Source organism: Nyctereutes procyonoides, unplaced genomic scaffold (assembly GCF_905146905.1).
Source record: "Nyctereutes procyonoides isolate TBG_1078 unplaced genomic scaffold, NYPRO_anot_genome, whole genome shotgun sequence".
Taxonomy (NCBI): Eukaryota; Metazoa; Chordata; class Mammalia; order Carnivora; family Canidae; genus Nyctereutes; species Nyctereutes procyonoides.
This window is the reverse complement of record NW_026575031.1, coordinates 7,873,929-7,897,307: the sequence shown is the minus strand read 5'-3', so window position 1 is coordinate 7,897,307 and position 23,379 is coordinate 7,873,929. Positions and strand designations below refer to the sequence as shown.

The window sequence follows — 23,379 nt, the reverse complement described above, 5'->3', positions numbered from 1 at the left end:
CACTCATTATTTTTCTATATTCCTTTGGAGTACTTCTTAATAATGGCAGAATATTTAGTCCACTGGATCAGTTTTCATTTTTTTTAAGAATTTATTTATTTATTTATTTATTTATTTATTTATTTATTTGACATCAAGAGAACATGGGGGAGAGGCAGGCAGAGAGAGTGGGAGAAGCAGGCTCCCTGCTGAGGGGGTGAGGGAACCCATGCAGAGCTCAATCCCAGGATGCTGGGACCACGACCAGAGTCAAAGGTAGATGTGCAACTAACTGAGCTACCCAACCACCCCTGGATCAGTTTTTAGTACTTAGACTACTGTATTTTTCAGATTCCTTCTAATAAGGAAAACATTCAATTGTATTTCTTTTTATACTAATTTGGGTTTTTTTTTAAGATTTTATTTTTAAGTAATCTCTATACCCAACATGGAGCTCAAACTCACAGCCCTGTAAGAGTCACAAGCTCTATGGATTAAGTCACGCTGGTACCTTTTTTTTAATTTGAGAAGATAATCCATACACATAGTAAATATGCAAATAGTACAAGAGTGTACAAAATGAAGTCTCTTTAACAACCAAATCCCCCAGTTTCCCTTGCCAGAAGCAAACACTATTACCAGTTTTTTGTAATTTCTTCTAGAAATTCAGTATGTGTATATATAATATGTATAGCTATCAATAACAATTTTAAAACTGGCTGGAATGTCGTCATTTAGTCCAACCCCTTTAACTAACAAATGAACCAAGATATCTTTCTAATCTAAATTATCTCAAAGAACTAGACATTGAAACCTATTTAAGTATGATTCTGAAAATTTCCTTACTAAGTGCTGGTATGGTATTACATTCCAGATTTCAGAAAAAAAGGTTAGCTTATGGCTGGTTTCCTTAAAAATATGGAATGCTTGGGGCACCTACGTAGCTTTGTCAGTTAAGTATCCGACTCTTGCTTTTAGCTCAGGTCATGATCTCATGGGCTGTGGGACAGAACCCTGCAAAGCACTCCATGCTGGGGGGTGGAGAGGTATCCTGCTTGAAGATTCTCTCCCTTTGCCCCTCTTTCCTCACATGTGCACTCTCTTTCTGAAATAAATAAACAAACAAACAAACAATCAAATAAATAGTTTAAAAAATATGTGGAATACTTCACAAATTTTTGTGAATGATAAAACCTGTGATCTTCTAGAAGGAAGGGGGTTACATGGAAATCGGTGGAGAAATGTACAACCAGGGCAGGGGTGCCTGGATGTCTCAGTAGGTTAAGCCTCTGCCTTTGGCTCAGGTCATGATCTCAGAGTCCTGGGACTGAGCCTCTGGTGGGAGTCCCTGCTCAGCAGGGAGTCTGCTTCTCCCTTTGCTCCTCCCCTTTGCTTGTGTCCTCTCTCTCTCAAATAAGTAAATAAAAATCTTTAAAAAAGAAATGTACAATCAAATGTCCGCTTTTAAAACAATATGGTCAAATGTCAATCTATGTCCTAAACTTCAGAACTAATGTTTAATAAGAAGAAAAGAGAAGGAGGAGGAGGAGGAGGAGGAGGAGGAAAGCAAGCTTTAATTTACATGCTAAATTCACCATGACAGAGAATAAAAAGCAATCTCCAAGGTATAGAGCTGAGAGCAACTTCAAGGAGCAGAAAAGCATCGGACCTGCCATAAAAGAAGGCAGGACAAGATTCCAGTAAACTATTCTCACCAGACGGCACGACGCTAACAGGAAGGCGCCCTAAACCTGCACCAATTCTCAGTAATTCAAAGGAAGTCTCTTGACTTTGCACATGGTCATGTCTTGAATCAAGCTATATTTTTCTCCCCTAATGGGCACATAATTATTTTATACTGTTGAAAGATTACTTGAAAGATCCTCCCAATTTGACTACAAATCTATTATCACTACCTCATGCTCAGAAGAGGAAGGCATTTTAGAGAAGTAGCAAGCACTAGGCAGGAGTGACAGAGAGAAAAATAAAATGAAAAGGGAGTAAGAAAGGGAAGCCTGGGTGGCTCAGCAGTTGAGCATCTACCTTTGGCTCAGGGTGTGATCCTGGGGTCCAGGATTAGGTCCCGCATCGGGCTCCTTGTGTGGAGCCAGCTTCTCTTCTCCCTCTGCCTGTGTCTCTGCCTCCTCTCTCTGTGTCTCTCATGAATAAATAAAATATTTTTAAAAGACATTAAAACAATGTAACAACAAATCACTTTTTTATAATTGGGGAAATCTGAATATGGACTAAATGGTAGATAATATTTTTAAATTATTGCCAATTTTCTTAGGTGTGATACAGTACTGAGGTTACGTAGAGAAAAAATTCCTATTCTCAGGATACATGAAGAAATCTATACCTTTAAAAAATATTTTATTATTTATTTATTTATTTATTCATGAGAGACACGAGAGAGAGAGAGAGGCAGAAACATACGCAGAGGGAGAAGCAGGCTCCATGCAGTCCACCTGACGTGGGACTCGATTGGATCCCGGATCTCTGGGATCATGCCCTAAAACTTACTTCCAAAACCTGTTCAACTTTGTCCCCATACCACATGACACATACCAGAACTAGAGACTAAAATTAAATGAATGGGGACCTGAGCTGAGGATCCCTGAGGGTTGGGAGATTATGCCTTGCAAAGGGCTCCAAACTGGGTGTGGAGACTACTAAAGATTTTCTCTCTCTCTCTCTGCCCCTCCCCCTACACAATGGCAATCTCTCAAAAAAATTTTTTTTAATTAAAAATGTTTTAAGGCAGCCTGAGTGGCTCAGGGGTTTAGCACCACCTTCAGTCCCTTCTCCCTCTGCCTGTGTCTCTGCCTCTCTCTCTCTCTCTCTCTCTCTCTCTCTCTCTCTCTCTGTCTCTGATGAATAAATAAAATCTTTAAAAAATAAAGTTTCAGATTTTTTTTTTAGATCTTTTTAAAATTTATTTTTATTTATTCATGATAGACAGAGACAGAGAGAGAGAGAGAGAGAGAGAGAGAGAGAGAGGCAGAGACACCGGCAGAGGGAGAGGGAGAAGCAGGCTCCATGCCAGGAGCCCGACACAGGACTCGATCCTGGGACTCCAGAATTGTGCCCTCGGCCAAAGGCTGGCGCAAAACCGCTGAGCCACCCAGGGATCCCCCTAGATAATGTTTTTTAAACTGTTAGCAACATCAAGATTTCCATTCCTTTAAATGTTTTATTTCTAGAGCTGGGGAAATGACTTATTTCTAGTCCAATGGTCCCTGAAAATAGGAAAAGCATAAATGCTGTAACCTCTCCACTTATATAGCCCTAGACAGTTTTATAACTAGCACATACAAATATTTTCCCAATAAGATGATTATCATCTATGGTTCAAAATAATAGCTGACACTTACCTAGTACTTAAATATCAAGCACTATTCTAAGTAGTTCACATAATTTCTCTCATTTAATCCTCATAAGAATCCTGGAAAATAGGTACTATTATTATTCCCATTTATAGATGATGAAACTGAGGCTTACAGGTAATTCTTACCTAGAATGAGTTTGCCAAACACTTAAGAGATTACATTTCAAATACCGGCTAAACCAGTCATGCATGAATTCTAATCAACTTAAGACTGCCTGGAAAAGATGTTTAAATATAATCATCAATTCCAATGCAAAGCTTTCATATTGAATATAAAGTCGGTTTTGCTCAATTATGCCACATTCTCTTACTGGCAAAGGGAGTAGTGAAATGTCTTATTACTTGTTTTTAACTGAAAATGTTTCTGATAGTCCCCTAAACTCTTAACGAAACAAGAAGCATATGAAAACTGGACAAATTCTACTCCTCCACCTCACCCTCAGGTATCTTGTTTTTAGTTTTCTAAGCCTTTTGGATCATGTTAAAATTACTGTTTTAAAAATCAACTCTGCTCATGGACACCAACTGGATAAACTGATGGCTCAACTCCCAGGGCAGAGGAATGACTGTGTAGCAGGCTAGAGAAGAATGCTCCTGGAAGCCACCCAAAATGTCCTAGATTAATTTATTTAAATCGAATTCATTCATGCACGTATCAGGGTCCAATTTCTGTCTTCTCCAAGACCAGCCCACAGACTCAGTCTTTCTTGAGCTCTGAAGGTGGGTGGCACACAATTTCAGCTACCTTACATCGTAATGCTAATCCTAACTCTTGTGGGCATCTCTTGTCACCATCTGCTTTGAGCACCTAGCATAGTACTAAATATAGACAATGCAAAAATTCAGTAACTACTTTTTTTATTAGGCTTTCTGGCTCAACGTACATTGGCACTGGTTGCGGCTGATAATCTCCCTCAGATTCTCCTTTGATTCACTTTTTGGCAACTAGGAAAACAGTTCTCCCTGGAGTAAGAGCCACATAGTAAAATAACTCCAGTCCTATAGAGTCTAGGGTCTATTTTGTCAAATGTAAATAAGCCCAAATGGGATTAGTGCTCCCTTCATCTTGACGCAAAAATAGGTTTTTCCCATCTTCACTAAGGCTTACACTTCCTCATTTTGTGACTTTTTATTTTAAGTATGAATACTTCAACTCTGGTGTCACTTTAGACCTAAAGCAATTCTTATATTTACAAGTGTGGCCAGAGGTCATGGCCACAAAATTTAATAAAATGCTTGCTGAATCCAAATGGACTATACTTCTACCTCTTGGAGTCAGTGAATCATCAAATGACCATAAGGTGAAGAGGCCAAACAACTATTACACATCATAAGCAGCTCACTGCTTTTTGCCATTCATCTGAAACCAGTAGGTGGTGTGCTCATAATCCTTAAAGATATTTATGAAGAGGCTACCTGCCTGCCGTGTGTGTGTGTGTGGGGGGTGGGGGGGTGCTGAAAGCAGTAAGCCAATCCGACAAGGTTGGGGGCTAGATAACATCCCTTCCAAATTGAAGATTCTGGAAAGTTAAATTTGTCAGAAAGCACAGGACAGCATTCAATTTCTCTCAGGTCACCACTGCCTGTGTAATTCTGTAGTTCCCCCAGGACCCTTCAACATTACCTGCATATGGGCCACTGAGTTACTTACCGGTCATCTCATTATTAAAGACAAGTTACCGTGAAGCGACAGCTCAGACACTTACATAACCCAAGTAAAATACAAGAGTCATGATGGATTACTGAGAAAATACTGTATGCATTATACAAAATTGTGTGGTGATGTTACACAGAGCTTCTGAATTCCCAAAGCCCTGCTGCCCCTATGTTCAGGTTAATGAGGAAGAGACTGGACTATAAAAAAATCAGTTCCTAGTACAAATTCGCACTGAGATTTTGGAACACATCCAATTTCCATAGCGACTGCATAAAGTACACCAGCATAGTAGAAATCAATATATCTGAAATTAGGACAGCAAGCATCCTCAGTGTAAGTAAAAGAAACAAACAAAAATCTGGTAGTCACAGTATCTGCTTTTTTTTTTTCCTCCACAGGTTCAGAATGAAAGAAATCTCACAGTCTCAGACTCCTCATTCTTTAAAGTCTCCTGTCACCAGGTCACGTCTTCCAAAGCCTTACTATACGATCTTGCTTTCTAGACTTATTTTTCCAGTTGCATTAAGAATTTATTTGTGATTTCCCACAGTTGACAGTGATTTTAAGTGCTTGCCCAAAAACGTCACAGGAACATATTATGTTTTCTATAGGATCCATCCAGAGCTCTTGAATTCGAGGTTGGTGCGAGGAAAGATAAAAGAAAGGAGTTAGGGGACTTTCATGAACAGAGGGAAGAGAAAAGAGCGGTGCCTGTGCTCTAAGGGTGATCGCGACCCCTGCCTTTGAGGGGAAGGACAGCCCCCCGCTCCGAATAGCCGTAAGAAGAGGTCCTCCAGCCTTCGGCCACGAAGCTCCTGGGCTGGAGGCTGATCAGTACCCGGTAACCTCCAGGCACCTCAGCTCCGGACCTCAACGACAGCCACCCTCGGTTCTGAGGCCAGCCAGAAGCGCCCGGCCGCTTTCCCACCCCCTACCCGAACTCACAGCCAGTCTCCTTCTTGATCTCCTCGAGCTCTTCGTCCCGCAGTAACGTGGAAGCCCGAGAACCCATCACCGAAGCGGGAGCTCCTTGAGGGAGCAGGGGCTCCTGAAGCAACGACGGCAGCGGGAGGGAGGGCAGAGGGAGGGAGAAAGGCCCAGGGGTCAAGAAGCGAGAGGGCAGTATTTCTACTGCGGACCCGGGAGGGAACCCAGGGGTGGCAAGAGGGGGAGGGGGCGGTCCCCGAGAACCAGCCAATAAGGAGTGAGGCTGCGCCCGGCCCAGGAGCCGACGTCGACGCTTCCAGCACCAGCCCCCGAATGAATCAGCCCAGCGCAGGGCCGGGTATTCCTAAGGACGGGCCACGCCCCCGGAAGCGTGATGTCACCGGCCTTAAAAAGGCAATGCCACTCTGGCTCTAGCGACCACAATTAAAAGGGCAACGCCATCGACCCACAGTTTTACAATGAACTAACCGGCTTGCAGACAAAGTAGCCAACCCGTTTCTCACAGAACTCTAAACATGGAAGCGCCACCCACAGGTGGCAGGGATTGCAGAGAGAAACTATAAAAATAGACCAAACGCCTCTTGGGGCGACTCTAGGGTGTGTCTCTTGGGAACTGCATGCTGGGAGTTCCACCTCCTCCTTTTTTCTGGAGGTCCTCCCGCCTCCTGGCCGCTGGGGGCGCTCGGGAGTCGGCGTCCTGGCCGCGCGCCGATTGGCTCGTCAGGAAACAGCCGGGACCTCGGGTTCCGCCCTGCTGGCGTCCGCGTCTGCTCGTGGGCTTTCGGTGGGGTGTACTTCTTCGTTTTTTCCAGCTGTGTCATTTGATAACCGTCAACGCCGGCTTCGAACTCCCGAGAGTTCTTCCTTAACAGCAGTACCTCTTTTTTTTAGTTCAAGACTGAAGCTCGAGGAAGTCCCCATTGGGCTGAAATTGAGACAAGATTTCCCAACTTCCTTCGGGGGAAAAAAAAATAACGGTGGACGAGATTCAGTTCCTAGCGTATGGCCCGCCGTGTATTTGAAGTTTCTTATTTTGCCCTAAGAATGAGGAATTTTGCATTTTATTTTTATATTTTTGTTTTCTTGAAAATGTTTAAGCCATTCGTTAACTAATTTAACCCTCTCCGGTGAAGTTGTTTTCCTGTGGCTTCTAGTGCCTTTTCACCCCCTCCCCCACCCTTCGTGGGTTGCTTTGTGCATGACAGATTTGAGATACGGAAGAACCAAATTCTGACCACTGTGATTTAGTCCCTAAACTACTCTTAAGCTTTACCTAAGGTTTTGACGACTTAGCCTAAGGCCAAGGTTCTAGTCTCACTGAGTTGTTTTCATGACTGACCTGCTCTTCTTGTCTATCTAGTGTCCTCTCCCTTCAAATGCGCTCAATTGGCAGCCAGATTGCTCATGCATACGTTGGGATAATTCTAAGTCACCTGTGCTTTGGTTGGTAACAGTGTCAAACTCTGGAAATGTTGTTAACGTAGAAGAGGCCAGAAGAACTTAGATCCCAGATATTTCTGGGTGAGCAGCTTGTGACCGCATGTACTGGCAGATATTTTGCCAACGATAGTTTTTAAATTATTTTAGAGTTTCTTTCCTTCCTTCCTTCCTTCCTTTATTTATTTGGGTTCGTGTTAAGATATACGTGTGACCATTTGAGAACCTCTGAAATGTTCTGCTTGTTCTAAATGAAAGGTAGTATTACCCCATTTTAAATACAACCCAAACATAGGGTGCCTGAAGTCTTACGGGCTTTCAGTTTCCCATGTATAAGTCAGAATTGGTGCTTGCAATGGTCCTTTTCTCTTTATCGTTCTAAAAAGATGAGCAAAACTGAATTATTCGCATATTTTTCTTGTCCCTTCCAGGCATGGGGAAAGGGAAAATAGCCTCATTTCCCAAAAATATTGTTTAAATCATAGACCTCTTTTTATTTTCAAGTGTTTGGTTACTTAAAGAAGATTATTTGAAGACTGCTTTTGGAATCAAATAGCATGGATCCCAGCAGTGACTACCATTTCCTCAATCAGATTTTGTGGAGAAGGGTGAAACTCACGTTGGTTTGCGGCATCTTTGAGGGAGTACTCCAGCATGTGGACCCTAACAAGATTGTTGTCCTGAAGAAAGGTCTCTTTACTTGTTATTATCTTCTCCCTTTTAAGAAATTAATAGTTAAATTTGGATGATGGCTCTGGGGCTTCATTAGCAAGTGGTAGGGAAGCATTCCTATTTCAGGGAAAAGGTAGGAGGAAGAATAGAATGTTTATTTTCCCTAACAGAAAAAATGGTTGCATCTGTGGGCTTGTCCTCACATACTTTTATTATCATGACAGTGGAAATTTTCAATGTATGGATTCTTTTTCATTGGATACTTCTTTTCTTACCATATGCATCTTGAAGTTAAAAATAACCACTCTACTAGAGAGAATTTTGGCTTCAACAAATTCACAGACAGTAAGGGATTAATTTTTGTCATGCAAAAGGAAGTCCAGAGATTGGCTGCTGAGGAATAGTGCAGTGGCTCATAGATGCCAGGAGGAACCTGGTGTCTTGTAGGTTTTACCACCTCTAATCATGTATTATCCTCATAGTTACACCTACCAGCTTCAGTTCTGTTCATGGTAAGGGATGCTACACAGGAACAGCCAAGTGGAAGAGATGCATAGGGCAAAGTCCGTGGGGGCTCAGAGTTTCCATGCGCCCCTGGGTGTAACACTCTCCTACTTCCTACATGTACTCACTTTTAAGCTCCAATATACAATTTTTATTCAGCTAGAATATTGACTCGGCTAGGGTAGTTGTTTACCTGGCATTAAGTTTTAAGTTCACAATTGAAACATGTATAAATGGCATTTGAGAGATTGGTGTTACTGTTATAAGTTAAAATAGACCTTTGTGAACCTGTGTGGGACTATACCAAATTTTTACAATATTAATTCATTCAGTAATCATTTATTGGTAGTTTTGTATCACAGGCACTGTGATAGATACCAGGGATATAGATAAGAGTAACATAGTCCTTGTCCTTAAAAAACTTAGTCTAGTAAGGAAACAGATGAGGAAGTAGAGATGTATAATGCAGTGTAATATCCTTTCTAATATAGAGATGCACAAGATGCTATGGAAACACAACGGTTCAGTTAATTTAGTTCTGGGAGTGGTACGGTTAGGCTAGTGGGGAATGTATCCCAAACAGGAGTAAGATTCAACTGGGTGAGGAAAAAGAGGGAAGGTATTTTAAGCCAGTGGTTCTTAAACTTTATCTGTATATGAGAATCACCTGGGGGACTTGTTAAAATCACAGAATACTGGGCCACCCTCCAGGAGTTTCTGATTTTTTTTTTTTAAGATTTTATTTATTCATAGAGACACAGAGAGAGGCAGAGACACAGGCAGAGGGAGAAGCAGGCTCCATGCAGAGAGCCTGACGTGGGATGGGACTCGATTCAGGGTCTCCAGGATCACGCCCTGGGCTGCAGGCCGAGCTAAACCGCTGAGCCACTGGGGCTGCCCGAGTTTCTGATTCTTAAGGTCTGGGGTGGGGCCCAAGAATTTACATTTCTAACAAGTTTCCTGGTGCTGCTGATGCTCAGCTGGAGAACCACACCTTGAGAACCATAGTTTTTCACAGACGTAGCAGCATGTACAAAATATGTAGAGATATGAAAACTTGGTTCATTCAGAAAATGTAAGTAAATTTCTGTATGGGGATATAGTGAGACTTAAGGCTGGAGAAGGAGGTATGGGACTGATCGGAAGGCCTTAACATATAGTATTTGGATGCTTCTGAAAGCCATGAGGAACAGTTTGAAAAATTTTTATTTTTTAATAGGCTCTAGCCTGAACTCATGACTGTGTGATCGAGTTGCTTGCTCTACTGACCGAGCCAGCAAGACGCCCCACAATTTGAAGGATTTTTAAGTGGGAGGCATCTAAGTTTTTGAGCTTGTTGCCTGAAATTTTTAATGCTATGTTTGTTAGGAACCATGTTCAGCTGCTGGAAACCTATGTCAAACAGTTTAAACAAAGCAGGAGTTTATTCGCTTATATAAAGGAAGGCAGCCCTCCCAGGGCTTCTGTGGGTCTTCCCAGAGTTGGCAGAGATCCAAGATTCTTCATCTTTCTGCTCTACCGTCTACATGGCTTCAAACCTGAAGATCATGTGATGGCTGGTAGAAATTACATATGGGAGGAAAAGGGGTAGGGAGGTGTTCTCCCAGATGAGACCGTCTTCTTCAAGAGATGCCCTGGAGGTCCAGGAAGCCACCACTGTCTGTGGAGAGAGTACGCTCGTTGCCAGCCTGAAAGAATGGCATTGAGTTGACAATAATTAAGATATGCTACATGCTTGTTCAACAAAGCATTCAGTCTAAATGAAATATTTTTTTAAAATATTTATCCATTCATGAGAGACACACAGAGGGAGGCAAAGACAGGCAGAGGGAGAAGCAGGCTCCATGCAGGGAGCCCGATGTGGAACTAGATCCCGGGACTCCAGGATCATGCCCTGAGCCGAAGGCAGATACTTCAACCACTGAGCCATGCAGGTGTCCCTAATGGCTAAACTTTTATTTAAGTTTTTTTTCTTTTTTTAGAGAGAGTGTGCATGCGAGCAGGAGGGAAGAGGGAGAGAGAGTATCTTAAGCAGGTTCCATACTCAGTGCACAGCTGAGGTGGGGCTCTATCTCAGGACCCCAAAATCATGACCTGAGCTGACGTCAAGAGAAGGACATTTAACTGACTGAGCCACCCAGGGACCCCTATTAGCTAAACATTTTAAAGCAAAAAGCTTTAAAGACTTAAAAATATTAAAAATAATAATAAGTAAATAAATAAAAATATTTATTATAGGGGTCTCTTGGGGCACAGGCAGTTAAATGTCTGCCTTCAGCTCAGGTCATGATCCCAGAGTCCTGGGATGGAGTCCTACATTGGGCTCCCTGCTCAGTGAGGAGTCTGCTTCTCCCTCTCCCTCTGCCCCTTCCTATGCTCATGCTCTTTCTCTCTCTCAAATGAATGAATAAAATCTTAAAATAAAAATATTTATTATATTTTATAATTATAAAATAAAATTTTTGTCTATTATGTAATTATACATTTTTACAAAATATAAAATACAATATAATACTTATAATTTGTAATTATTTTCATAGTAGTTCCTATAAGTGAAATTATTAGGTAAAAATTACAGATACTTTAAATATATTTTTTCAAGATTTTATTTAATTTTTTTGAAAGAGAGTAAGAAAGAGATAGCAAGCAGGCAGAAGGGCAGAGGAGAGGGACAAGCAGACTCCCTCCTGAGAGGGGAGCCTGACACAGGACATGATCCCAGGACCCTGGGATTACGACCCAAGCCAGAGGAAGACTCCCAACCGACTGAGCCACCCAGGTGCCCCTACTTTAAATATTTTTGACGCATATTTCCAAATAGTTTTTCAAAAGGATTGTGTCTTTTTACTTTACTACTAGTATGAGTGAAATACCGTAAATAATCTAAGATTGGATTTTTTTAAAAAATGGTGATGTGCATATTTCCTAAGTTTTTGCTAGTTTTATAGGTAGAAAGTGGTGTTTCATCTTGGCATGTTAAAAAATGTTAAAAAAATATTCCTAAGGAATTTGAACATATTTCTTTACACTTGTTTACTAATTTTATGTACTATTTGAACAAAGCAGGGAGTATTTTCACTATGACAGCTATGTGAAGGAAGGACTCTAGTAGAGAGAAACTAGAGGGAAAGAGCATAGACAGATCTTGACAATCAACAGATCCAATAAAGGAAATATGAGGGCAGCCCCGGTGGCGCAGTGGTTTAGTGCCGCCTGCAGCCCAGGGCATGATCCTGGAGAACCGGGATTGAGTCCCGCGTTGGGCTCCCTGCATGGAGCCTGCTTCTCTCTCTGCCTCTCTCTCTCTCTCTCTCTCTATGAATAAATAAAATCTTAAAAAAAGGAAACATGATGGGGGTCAGAGCTAAGGCTCAGCAAGGAATGGAAAAGAGAAGACAGATTTTATTTATTATTTTTTCAAATTTTATTTTATTTTTATTTTATTTTTTTTTAAATTTTTATTTATTTATGATAGTCACACACACAGAGAGAGAGAGAGGCAGAGACATAGGCAGAGGGAGAAGCAGGCTCCATGCACTGGGAGCCCGACGTGGGATTCGATCCCGGGTCTCCGGGATCGTGCCCTGGGCCAAAGGCAGGCGCTAAACCGCTGCACCACCCAGGGATCCCTATTTTTATTTTTTTTAAATTTATTTATTCATGAGAGATGCAGAGAGGGAAGCAGAGACACAGGCAGAGGGAGAAGCAGGCTCCATGCACCGGGAGCCCGACGTGGGATTCGATCCCGAGTCTCCAGGATCGTGCCCTGGGCCAAAGGCAGGCGCCAAACCGCTGCGCCACCCAGGGATCCCTATTTTTTCAAATTTTAAAAATACATAAGAGATGGGATAAGTAACTGGTAATATGCTGAGTGAAATAAGTCAATCAGAGAAGGACAAACATATGGTCTCATTCATTTGGGGAATATTAAAAATAGTGAAAGGGAATAAAGGGGAAAGAAAAAATAAGTGGGAAATATCAGAAAGAGAGACAGAACATGAGAGACTCCTAACTGGGAAACGAACTAGGGGTGGTGGAAGGGGAGATGGGCGGGGGTGGTATCTAGAGAAATGATACCATACTGTAGTTATGATATTTAAACTTCTTGTAACTCTTACTTGCTCACAGTAGTAGCCCTGTATTTGGGCCAGGAGTTAGATTATTGTCCTTGACCATATTTTCTAGCAAGTAGCATGGCATGAAACAGGGTATGGACTCTAGAAGTAGTCAGCTGCCTTAAAATTTTATCTGAAATTAGGTGTGGTAAAAATCAATAGAAATATAATAAATAGGGCAGCTCCGGTGGCTTAGCGGTTTAGCACCGCCTTCAGCCCAGGGTGTGATCCGGGATCGAGTCCCTTGTCAGGCTCCCAGCATGGAGCCTGCTTCTCCTTTTGCCTGTGTCTGTCTGTCTGTCTCTCACTCTAATAAATAAATTAAAAATCTTTTAAAAATATAATAAATAGTTCTTAGCATCAAGGCCTTAGAATATTCTTTTTCTTAAAAAATATTTTTTATTTATTCTTTTAAGAGAGAGCATGCGAGTGAGAACATGGCAGTGGAGAGGGGCAGAGCGAGAAGTAGGCTCTCTGCTGAGCAGGGACCCAACTCGGTCGGGTCCTGAGATCATGACCTGAGCTGAAGTCAGACGCTTAACCAACTGAGCCACCAAAGTGTCCCTAAGATGTTCTCGGAAGAATTTAAATTCATCATCCTGCTGCCGCCCTTTACGTTCTTGGACCATTCTAAGGTTCCCTCTGTTCTCTGTCCTACTTGTTTAAAGGCTATAGCTTTGTAACCTATTATTAACTCTTCAGTTCTTGGGGAAAATAATTTGGAAATTTTTGTAAAACTCAGGTATGACACTTTTTTAAAAAGATGTATTTATTTATTTTAGAGAGAATGAGTGAATGGATGGAGGGACAAAGGAAGAGGGGAAGGGAGAGAATCCTCAGACTGTGCACTGAGTGCAGAGACAAATGCAGGGCTCAGTCCCAGGACCCCGATAACCTGACCTGAGCCAAAATCAAGAGTCAGACACTAAACCAACTGTGCCACCCTGGTGCCCCTAGATATGGCATTTTTGAGAGGCATTATTTTCTTATGATTTTTACTAACTAAATGAATCATTTTCTATAACAGTGAAGAATGTAGAGACTGGTCGGAGCGTTCCAGGAGTAAAGATGTTTTTTGGGTACGAGATTGTGAACGGTGAGAGCTGCATGTTTCCTGACTGTGGATATTGGGATTTGTAGTAGTAGTAGTAAACCCACTGCTCTGCTTCATTCCAGTTTTTGAAAAACTGAGATGCTGTATTGCCTTTAATATTGCATTGATGAACTCTTACAGTGGGTATTGGAGAATTGACCTTTATCTTAATTTTTTTTTGGTGTGTAATATGAGCAGAATGTCATAAAGAGTTTTAATCATCTAGGGTTTACAATGTGAGAACTGCTGGTGCCCGTTACTAGACACTCAACCAGTGGGCAGTTAAGAATCTGAACAGAAAGGAATTGTCTTGCTCAGCAATTGAATTTAACACTACAGAGTCAAAGTATATTCACAGCCCCTTATATGAAACCCTGGAGTCCAAATGTTTCAGAATTCAGAAACCTGGATTTTTGGAAAACAACACTATATACTCTTCATATTATGTAACATCTCAAGCAGGTTTGGGAAGCACTCTGTAATAAAACATTTCTACAGGGAAATGTGCAGATAATCATTCTAAATGGAATAAACTAGGACCATAAATAGTATGTCAGTTAGGTTTTGCTGCCAAAAGAGTTACAGACAATTTTTAGTTTTCAGAGAGTTTTGGATTTTGGAATTGCAAGACATAGCTCTGTTCTTTATTTCTGCCAGCAAAAGCCATTTAGCAAGAGTAGGTCTAACTGTTTGCCAAAAGGAGTAAATACAGAAGCTCTTCTGGTCAGTTGCTGCAGATAAGCCAATTAGGATAAAAGAAAAGGGAAGCAAGAACTGTTCTTTTCAAGAATTCAAAAGCAGAAAGCGCTCCAAGAAGGAGTAAAAATCAGTCTGGGATGGAGGAGTGAGGAGAACAAGAGATCTGGGACCTTAAAGACCTATTCATTTCTTACCTACAGGAAAGGACTCATGTAGACCAGAGACTACTGCTGCTTGAAAGATTACTTTGTTTTATGAGATAAGTAGAATTAAGAGAGAAATGAAAATTCACCAAAATAATGACTGTCCATCCAGACCTACTTCAAGACACACAGTTCTAGCCAGCTACCTTTCCTTTCTGATTGAGTATGCTACTATAAACATCCCTTGAACACCTCTCTATCCCTTGAACACCTTTTTATAATGGCTCTGAGGGTGGTAGTAGTAGTAGGATTCTTTTTTTTTTTTTAAGGTTTTATTTATTTACTCATGAGAGACACAGAGAGAGAAAGGCAGAGACACTGGCAGAGGGAGAAGCAGGCTCCATGCAAGGAGCCCGACGTGGGACTCGATTCCGGGTCTCCAGGATCACGCTGTGGGCTGAAGGTGGCGCTAAACCGTTGAGCCACCCGGGCTGCCCAGTAGTAGGATTCTTTTTTTTTTTTTTTTTTTAAGAATTTATTTTTAAGTGATCTCTATACATAACATAGGGCTTGAACTTGAAACCCCAAGATCAAGAGTTGCATGCTCTACCAGCTAAGCTAGCCAGGTGCCCCATAGTTGAATTCTTACTGTATTTTAACTGTTAGTCTCTGCACTGCATCAGAGCTCTGGACTGAACAAAGGTAGGCTGTGAATGGGTTTGTAAAGAGAAGCAAAGGAATCACTAAAAAAAAAAAAAAAAAAAAAGTATGGGTTTGTAAAGAGAAGCAAAGGAATCACTACTTTAAAAAAAAATGGGGGATCCCTGGGTGGCGCAGCGGTTTAGCGCCTGCCTTTGGCCCAGGGCGCGATCCTGGAGACCCAGGATCGAATCCCACATCGGGCTCCCGGTGCATGGAGCCTGCTTCTCCCTCTGCCTGTGTCTCTGCCTCTCTCTCTCATTCTGTGTGACTATCATAAATAAATAAATAATAATAAAAAAAGAAACATTGTTTAAAAAAAAAAAAAGGAATCACATCACTACTACCATCTCCCTAACTTAAGCAGAGCCTGTTGACCAGCTTTGTGAACTGTACACATGGATTTCATCTCTTCCTAAATTCTTTCTCAAGACGTGGCTTTTGTTCATAATTTTTAAGTTCAAAGAACAGACTTCTCCTTCTTTTCCCTGTGGTTCAGTCAGCCCTAGATTGATACTTTTTCCCCCTCTCCCTGAAAAGCACTTTGAATAAAAATTATTAAAATGAATAATACTAACTGAAATTTAAATAAAACCTTGAAATAAAAATAAATTTAAAAAATAAAATGAAAAATAATTGACTAGTCAGTATTTTTAGTGACTTTCACTTTCTCTGCCCCAGACTCAACAACACCCAGATAGCACAGGGGAAAGAAACATTTGAAACATAGTGGGCTCTGAGTGGATCCTCTCTGAATAGTAGCTAAGTATACTTAACTGACTTTAAAATGTCATTAATTATGAAGTTCATTATTTTTGCATCTCAAGAAAGAAAACGTAGCTGCCAATTAAATTGTCATGTACTTAACTGTAAATCATATCTGATTTTGGAGCTGTTTAAAATGTGCACCTTAGAATCAATGGTATACAATATTATCCTACATTCCCTGCACTGTTAGGTTAAAAATAAAATTTTTTGAAATCTGTGGAATATTTCATATTTCTTTTGTGATTTCTAGTCTAGCTTTAATTTCCTTTCATGTCACTGAACTGTTTCAATTAGCAATAATCACGCCTCAGATAAATCTCATTGGCTACGACACTGCCACTGTACAAAATTCATGTCACTGAATTGTTAGTACACCAGCCTGTGAGAGTGAAAGGAACAGATTTGTGAAAGGTCTGAGAGAAAATCCCCAAACACTACACAGTGGGAGGGAAGATGCATTATAGTGGGAACGAATAGGAAAGAAAATATATGTCTTGAACAAATCTGCATGATGACAAAGGTGCCTTGTAAAGAGCTTTCTTATCCTGCTGAATGACCAAAGAAGCTAGGTAGGAATATAATATTAGATGTCTTCAGGACTTTGGATAGGCTCCTCTGCTCTATTTATTCCTGGCCAATGAAGGCCTCTGTGGGCCAACATTTCATGTCCAATCATTACTTGTGGTACCTAGTCATCAGACTGCGAGTATAAGGAGACAGGGAAGTGGTTAATTGCTTTCAGATTGGAAACTCTGTTGGAAGCCATTTGGTTGTTTTACAGTGGAACTACTGGATGAAGTGGAACAAGGAGCAATGAGAGAAAAGACATCTTCTGTCAGGTATAGTGGAATAATTTTCTTAATTATGATTTTACCCAAATGTACACATTAGGGTAGAAAGACTTAACACTAATTCATTAGCTATGTAATTCCTCAAATGGCCTGAGGTAATAGAAATGAGAAGAAATAGGTGGATGTTTTCTTCCATCTTTAGATGGTATCTTCAAATCAATGTAAAAACAGTGGATGAGTGAGTCCTCTATGAAATGGAGGTCCAGATTCCTTACCATTGATATGTGGCAAAATCTGTGTACACATCAACAACAAAGAACAAGTTCATCAGAGTGTTGTTTTTTTGTAAGCATAGTGTAAATACAGAAAGAACCAAGATGGATAAAGATGAAGACCTAAACATATGTGAGCCTCTTTCTCTTGGCTCTGAGGCACCAGCCACCACCCTGCTGAATGACCTCAAATACAGCCCATCAGGTAAGTACTGGGGCTCTGAATTGTCTGAGTTCTTTTTATTGTGGTACAGAACCCTTGAGAGTTGGCATAACTCCAACTTAAGTTTCTATATGGAATCCTCAGGCCATTGTTTCTAGGCTCTGAATTAAGACAAAATATTGTGATTCATTTATTTATTTAATAATTGAGGATACAAGGGTAAACTACATGCCAGACATTGAGGATACTGCCTTCATTGAGCTCTGGTGCAAGAAACAGACACTAAATAAGAAAAGGAGTATAACATACAGTATGTTACTGCCAAATGCTGAGGAGAAAAAAATAAAGAGAAGCGTGTGAAGAGTGGTTTTATAATTTTAGGGTGTTAAGGATTGACCTCACAAAAATGGGAACATTTGAGCAAAGGCCTGAAGGAAATAAGGGATTGAGTTGTATGGATATCTGAGAAATGTTTGTGGTTTTGTTTTTTTTGTTTTTTTTTTTTTTCAAGATTTATTTATTTGACAGAGAGGAGCACAGCAGGCAGAGGGAGAAGGAGAAGCAGGCTTCCCACTGAGCAAGGTTCCTCATGCAGGACTCAATCCCAGGACCTTTGGATCATGACCCAAGCCGAAGGCAAATGCTTAACCAACTAAGGCACCCAGATGCCCCAGGAAATTTTTTTTAAGGATTTTATTTATTTATTTATTCATGAGAGATGGAGAGAGAGAGAGAGAGAGGCAGAGACACAGGCAGAGGGAGAAGCAGGCTCCACAGAGTGAGCCCAATGTGGGACTTGATCCAGGGACTCCAGGATCACGCCCTGGGCCAAAGGCAGGTGCTAAACCGCCGAGCCACCCAGGGATCCCGGAAATGTTTCTTAGGCAGAAAAAAGAGGAATATAAAGGCCCTGAGATAGGAACATGTCAGGTTCTTGAAGGAACAGCGAGATCAGTGTGATTGGTATAGCTGGAGCAAGGAGAGAAGCAATTGGAGATGAAGTGGGACAGGCATTTCATGGAGAACATTGTAGATCATTGTAGGGACTCAAGCTTCTACTCTGAAGTGAGAAGAGAAACCATTGGAAGGGGATCCCTAGGTGGCGCAGCGGTTTGGCGCCTGCCTTTGGCCCAGGGCGTGATCCTGGAGTCCCTGGATCAAGTCCCACATTGGGCTCACTCTGTGGAGCCTGCTTCTCCCTCTGCCTGTGTCTCTGCCTCTCTCTCTCTCTGTATGACTATCGTAAATAAATAAAAAAAAAATTAAAAAAAAAAAAGAAACCATTGGAAGATTTTTGGTTTTATCATTTCTCTAATGACTAAGTATATTTAAGATCTTTTCATATCCTTATTTGCTAGCAGAATATCTTTGGTGAATTGTCTGTTTATATATTTTGTGCATCTTCTTGTTGGACTGTTATTATTCAGTGTTGAGAGTTCTTTATATATCCTGGACATAAATCTTTTCTCACATACATGCTTTACAAATATTTTTTCAAGTCTGCAGTTTGTCTTATTTATTATTTATTTATTTATTTATTTATTTATTTATTTATTTATTTATTTTTTGGTTTGTCTTTTTATTCTCCTAAATTATCTCTCAAAGAGCAGACATTTTTAATTTTGAAAAAAGTGCAGTTTTTTTTTGAAAAAGTGCAGTTTATCCATTTTTTTTCTTTTATGAATTGTGCTTTTGATATCATATCTACAAAATTTTTTCCTAACTCAGTCACAAAGATTTTCTCCTATGTTTTCTTCTAGAGGCTTCATGGTTTTAGTCTACCTTCAGGCCTGGAATCCATTTTTAGTTCATTTTTATATATGATGTGAAGTACAGATCAACAAATTTCTTTTTATATGTATATATTTTTAAGATTTTCTTTTTTTATTTGAGAGAAAGAGAGCACAAGCAGTGGGGAGAAGTAGAGAGAGACGCAGACTCCCCACTGAGCAGTGAACCCAACTTGTGGCTCCATCCCAGGACCCTGAGATCATGACCTGAGCCAAAGGCAGACGCTTAACCACTAAACTGGGCCACCCAGGTGCCCCCAAGTATGTGTCTCTCTGTCTGTCTGTCCTTCTTTCTTTTTGCATATGGATAGGATAGCCAATTGTTCCAGCATCCTTTGTTGACTGTATTTTCTCCAATTACTTTTGCACCTTTGTCAAAAATTAGTTGTCCATGTATGTGTAGGTTCATTTCTGGATACTATACTCTGTTATAGTGATCTTTTTACACCAACCCTAGACTGTTTACTGGGTTTTGTTTGTTTTTTTAGACTGTTTTGTTTACTGTTGTTTGATGATAGAGCTTAAATCTGGTAATGTTAGTTCTCCAACTTTGTTCTTTTTCAGAGTTTTTTGGCTATTCTGTGCTCTTTGCATTTCCCTATGAATTTCAGAATCAGAATGCCAATGTCTATAAAAAAAAAACCCACTGGAGTTTTTACTGCAATCACAATGAATTGATAGATCAATTTAGGGAATATTGGCATCTTAACTATATCGAATATCCCAACCTATTAATCCAATATATCCCTCCATGAGATCTTTAATTTCTCAACAGCATTTTGTACTTCTTGGCATATAAGTCTTATAAATCTTTTGCTGTGTTTATCCCTATTTCATATTTTATGCTATTATAAATAGCATTTTTAAAAATACTTCTACTTCCAGGCAGCCCAGGTGGCTCAGCGGTTTAGCGCTGCCTTCGCCCCAGGGTGTGATCCTGGAGACCCGGGATCGAGTCCCACGTTGGGCTACCTGCATGGAGCCTGCTTCTCCCTCTGCCTCTCTCTCTCTCTCTCTGTCTCTCATGAATAAATAAATAAAATCTTAAAAAACAATACTTCTACTTCCTATTGGATAGTTTTGAGCAGAAGAACAACATGATCTGACTTCTGTTTTAACAAAGTTACTCTAGATATTATATGGATATTGAGAGGAGGACGAAGGTAAAAGCATGAATGCTTGTTAGACTATTGAAATAATTTTAAGGCAAGTTGATATGGTGGCTTGGACTCTCGTGGTAGCCATATGTTGGTAAAAAGTGGTGGGATTCTGGATGTATGTTGAGGTGTAGCCAACACAGTGTACTAGTATATTAATGTGGTTTTGAGTGAAAGAGGAGAATCAAGGGTGACTTCAGGGGCTTCAGTCTGAGTAGCCTGAAGTATGGATTGCTATTCAGCTGACATGGGAACAGTTCTGGACAGAATAGGTTTTGGGAAGATGATTAAGAGTTTAGGTCCACCTAAGTTTGAATGTCAGACTAGAGAGGAGGAGAAAGGTCTGAGATGGAGATAGAAATGCAAAAGTTAGCTGATAAATGATATTTACAGCCTTAAGACTAGATGAAATCACCAAGAGAGTGAGTGTGGATAGAGAAAAAGAGGTGTGCAGACTGTCCTTTGCCACTCCAAAGTTTTAGAGGTTGGAGATGAAGAAAAAATGTTATGCTATACCTCTAACCTTTTAAATGATTTTATTTTTATTTATTTTTAAAAAGATTTTATTTATTTATTCATGAGAGACACAAAGAGGCAGAGACACAGGCAGAGGGAGAAGCAGTCTCCTTGAGGGGAACCCGATTCATGACTTGATCCCAGGACCCCAGGATCATGATCCAAGCCAAAGGCGTAGACGCCCAATCTCTGAGCCACTGAGGCATCCCTAAATAAACGATTTTAAAACATAATTAAGGACCCAGAGAATTCCAGACGTGTGGATTATGGCCCATCTCCAGGCCTAATTTTATTTTAAACCATTATTTTTTATTATGAACATCTTTTTAAAAAGTACATGTCTTAAAATATTTAAGATGTAAATCTATGAGGAGGGAAACATTACTGGATGTTCACAGGAAATGATTAAATAGTTGTATTCATAAGATTTTCACTGGTGAGGCTTTTGTTTATTCTCATTTGGGAAACAGGATGCTAGAGTGTTCACTGTGTGTTGAGATAATGCAGGTGATAATGAAATAACATTAGACCTTTGAGTTACAATACAGGAGGTGTTTATGAGGATGGCTAAAGTGAATGAGAGGCCAAGGAAGACAAATATATCTATTACCATCATTCTTGTGCAGAGGAAGAGGTGGTGACATACACAGTCATTGATCAGTTCCAGCAGAAGTTTGGTGCTGCAGTAAGTATTGCCCTTAATCATTCTGAGTGTTGTCTGCATATGGGTATCATGTTTCTGTCTCATGAATTTTTCTCTTATTATGAGATCATTGATGTTTTCCCTAATAAATTCAACAAAATATCTGAGTGCCTGCTAAAGGTCAGGCATTATTCTGAGGTCTGGGATAAAATAATGGTAAAGACAAAGTTAACTATCAAGGAGTTTACATTCATTTCTTTTTCAAGATTGATTTATTTATGTATGTATGTATGTATGTATGTATGTATGTATGTATGTAATCACTACACCCAGGGTGGGGATTGAGCCCACAGCCCCGAGATCAAGAGTTGCATGCTTTTCTGATTGAGCCAGCTAGGCATCCTAAAGAGTTTACTTTTATTTTTAATTTTTAAAAAGATTTTATTTGTTCATGAGAGACATACAGAGAGAGGAAGACATGACTAATGACACTGAATGTCTTTTCATACTTTTGTTGATAATATGATGTACTCTCTTATGAAGTATTTATTCACATTTTTTAAAATTTGTGTCCTATTGAGACACCTGGGTGGCTCAGCAGTTAAGTGTCTGCCTTTGGCTCAGGGCATGATCCCGGAGTCCCAGGATCGAGTCCCATATTGGGCTTCCCAATAAAAAATAAATAAATAAATAAATAAATAAATAAATAAATAAATAAAATCAATAAATAAAATATTTTTTAAAAGTTGTGTCCTATTATACGTTGCACCTAATCTTATCTTTTAATTTATTCATGAGAGAAAGAGAGAGAGGCAGACACAGACAGAGGGAGAAGCAGGCTCCCTGTGAGGAGCCCCATGCGGTATTCCTTCCCAGGACCCCAGGATCATGCCCTGAGCCAAAGGCAGATGCTCAACAGCTGAACCATCCAGGTATCCTAGGAGTTTACATTTCAATGCAAGAAAATAAACAATTATCAGCTCCTGATAAGTACTGTGAAGAAAAATAAAGTGTGGTTTGAAGAGTAGAGTAATACGGAATTCCTATTTTATATAAGGTGGACAGAGAAAACCTCTGTGAAGAGGTGATATTGGAACAGACATCTGAAAGAAGTAAGGAAGCTAGCTCTGTGGATATTTAGGTAAAGACCTTTAAAAAGCATGATTAGCAAGTGCAAAGGCCCTGAGACTGAAACACACTTAATCTATGTGGAGGAATAGCAGGGAGGCAGCACCACAGTGAAGAAGAGTGGTAGGAAATGGAAGGAGTCAGGAGGCAAATCAAGCAGGGTTTACTAGACATGGTTAAGGATTTTTAGTTTGATTGAGTAGGATGGAGAGCCATTGGCAATTTTTAGAGAAACTTTTTTACTTGTTTTTAAAAATCCATTCTACATATTCTGCCTAGGCAACTTCTCGATAATCATTTATTAATTTCAGAGATGACAGTAACTATTGAGCCTAGCATACAGTTCACAGACAGACTTCAGGGGAGTCATTAAGCTTCCTGTTTTTTTTTTTTTTTTTTAAAAAAGCTTCCTGTTTTGTTGCCAGCTTATGCTTGTGTAAACAGATGGATTTTTTTTAAAGGAAGAATTAGCTTTCCACAGATTCTTTTTTCTTTTAACCACTTAACTGAGATATATTCATATACCATTAAATTGACTGATTTAAAATGTATATAGTTCACTGGATTTTAGCATATTCACAGAGTTGTACATCATAATGAATTTTAGAACATTTTAAAAAAGATTTTTGTTTGTTTTTTAAGTAATCTCTACACCTAATGTGGAGCTTGATCTCACAACCCTGAGATCAAGAATCACACGCTCTACTGACTAGCCAGCCAGGTGTCCCTAGAATATTTTTCATACTGACAAACTCTATGCTTCGAGGCTGTTACCTCCATGCCTCCCTAGTCCCCCAGCCCTTAGCAGCCAAAAATC

General features: G+C 40.2%; 2 protein-coding genes and 1 pseudogene across 2 annotated transcripts in view; 1 reads left to right on the top strand and 2 right to left on the bottom strand.

Moving 5' to 3' along the window:
* Positions 1 to 6,275, bottom strand: part of CHP1 (calcineurin like EF-hand protein 1) — a 45,406-nt gene extending 39,131 nt beyond the window's left edge. Inside the window, exon 1 of the mRNA XM_055316603.1 lies at positions 5,970 to 6,275. Coding sequence (XP_055172578.1) covers positions 5,970 to 6,036 — 67 coding nt within the window. The 5' untranslated portion in view covers positions 6,037 to 6,275. The remainder of the gene's footprint in view (positions 1 to 5,969) is intronic.
* A 1,691-nt stretch (positions 6,276 to 7,966) lies between these two features.
* EXD1 (exonuclease 3'-5' domain containing 1) overlaps positions 7,967 to 23,379 on the top strand; it is a 33,089-nt gene continuing 17,676 nt past the window's right edge. The window contains exons 1-5 of the mRNA XM_055316780.1: positions 7,967 to 8,099; positions 13,728 to 13,796; positions 16,884 to 16,941; positions 17,249 to 17,370; positions 21,418 to 21,476. Of these exons, the coding sequence (XP_055172755.1) occupies positions 7,967 to 8,099; positions 13,728 to 13,796; positions 16,884 to 16,941; positions 17,249 to 17,370; positions 21,418 to 21,476 (441 nt within the window). The remainder of the gene's footprint in view (positions 8,100 to 13,727; positions 13,797 to 16,883; positions 16,942 to 17,248; positions 17,371 to 21,417; positions 21,477 to 23,379) is intronic.
* LOC129504292 (U4 spliceosomal RNA) lies at positions 16,385 to 16,453 on the bottom strand (annotated as a pseudogene).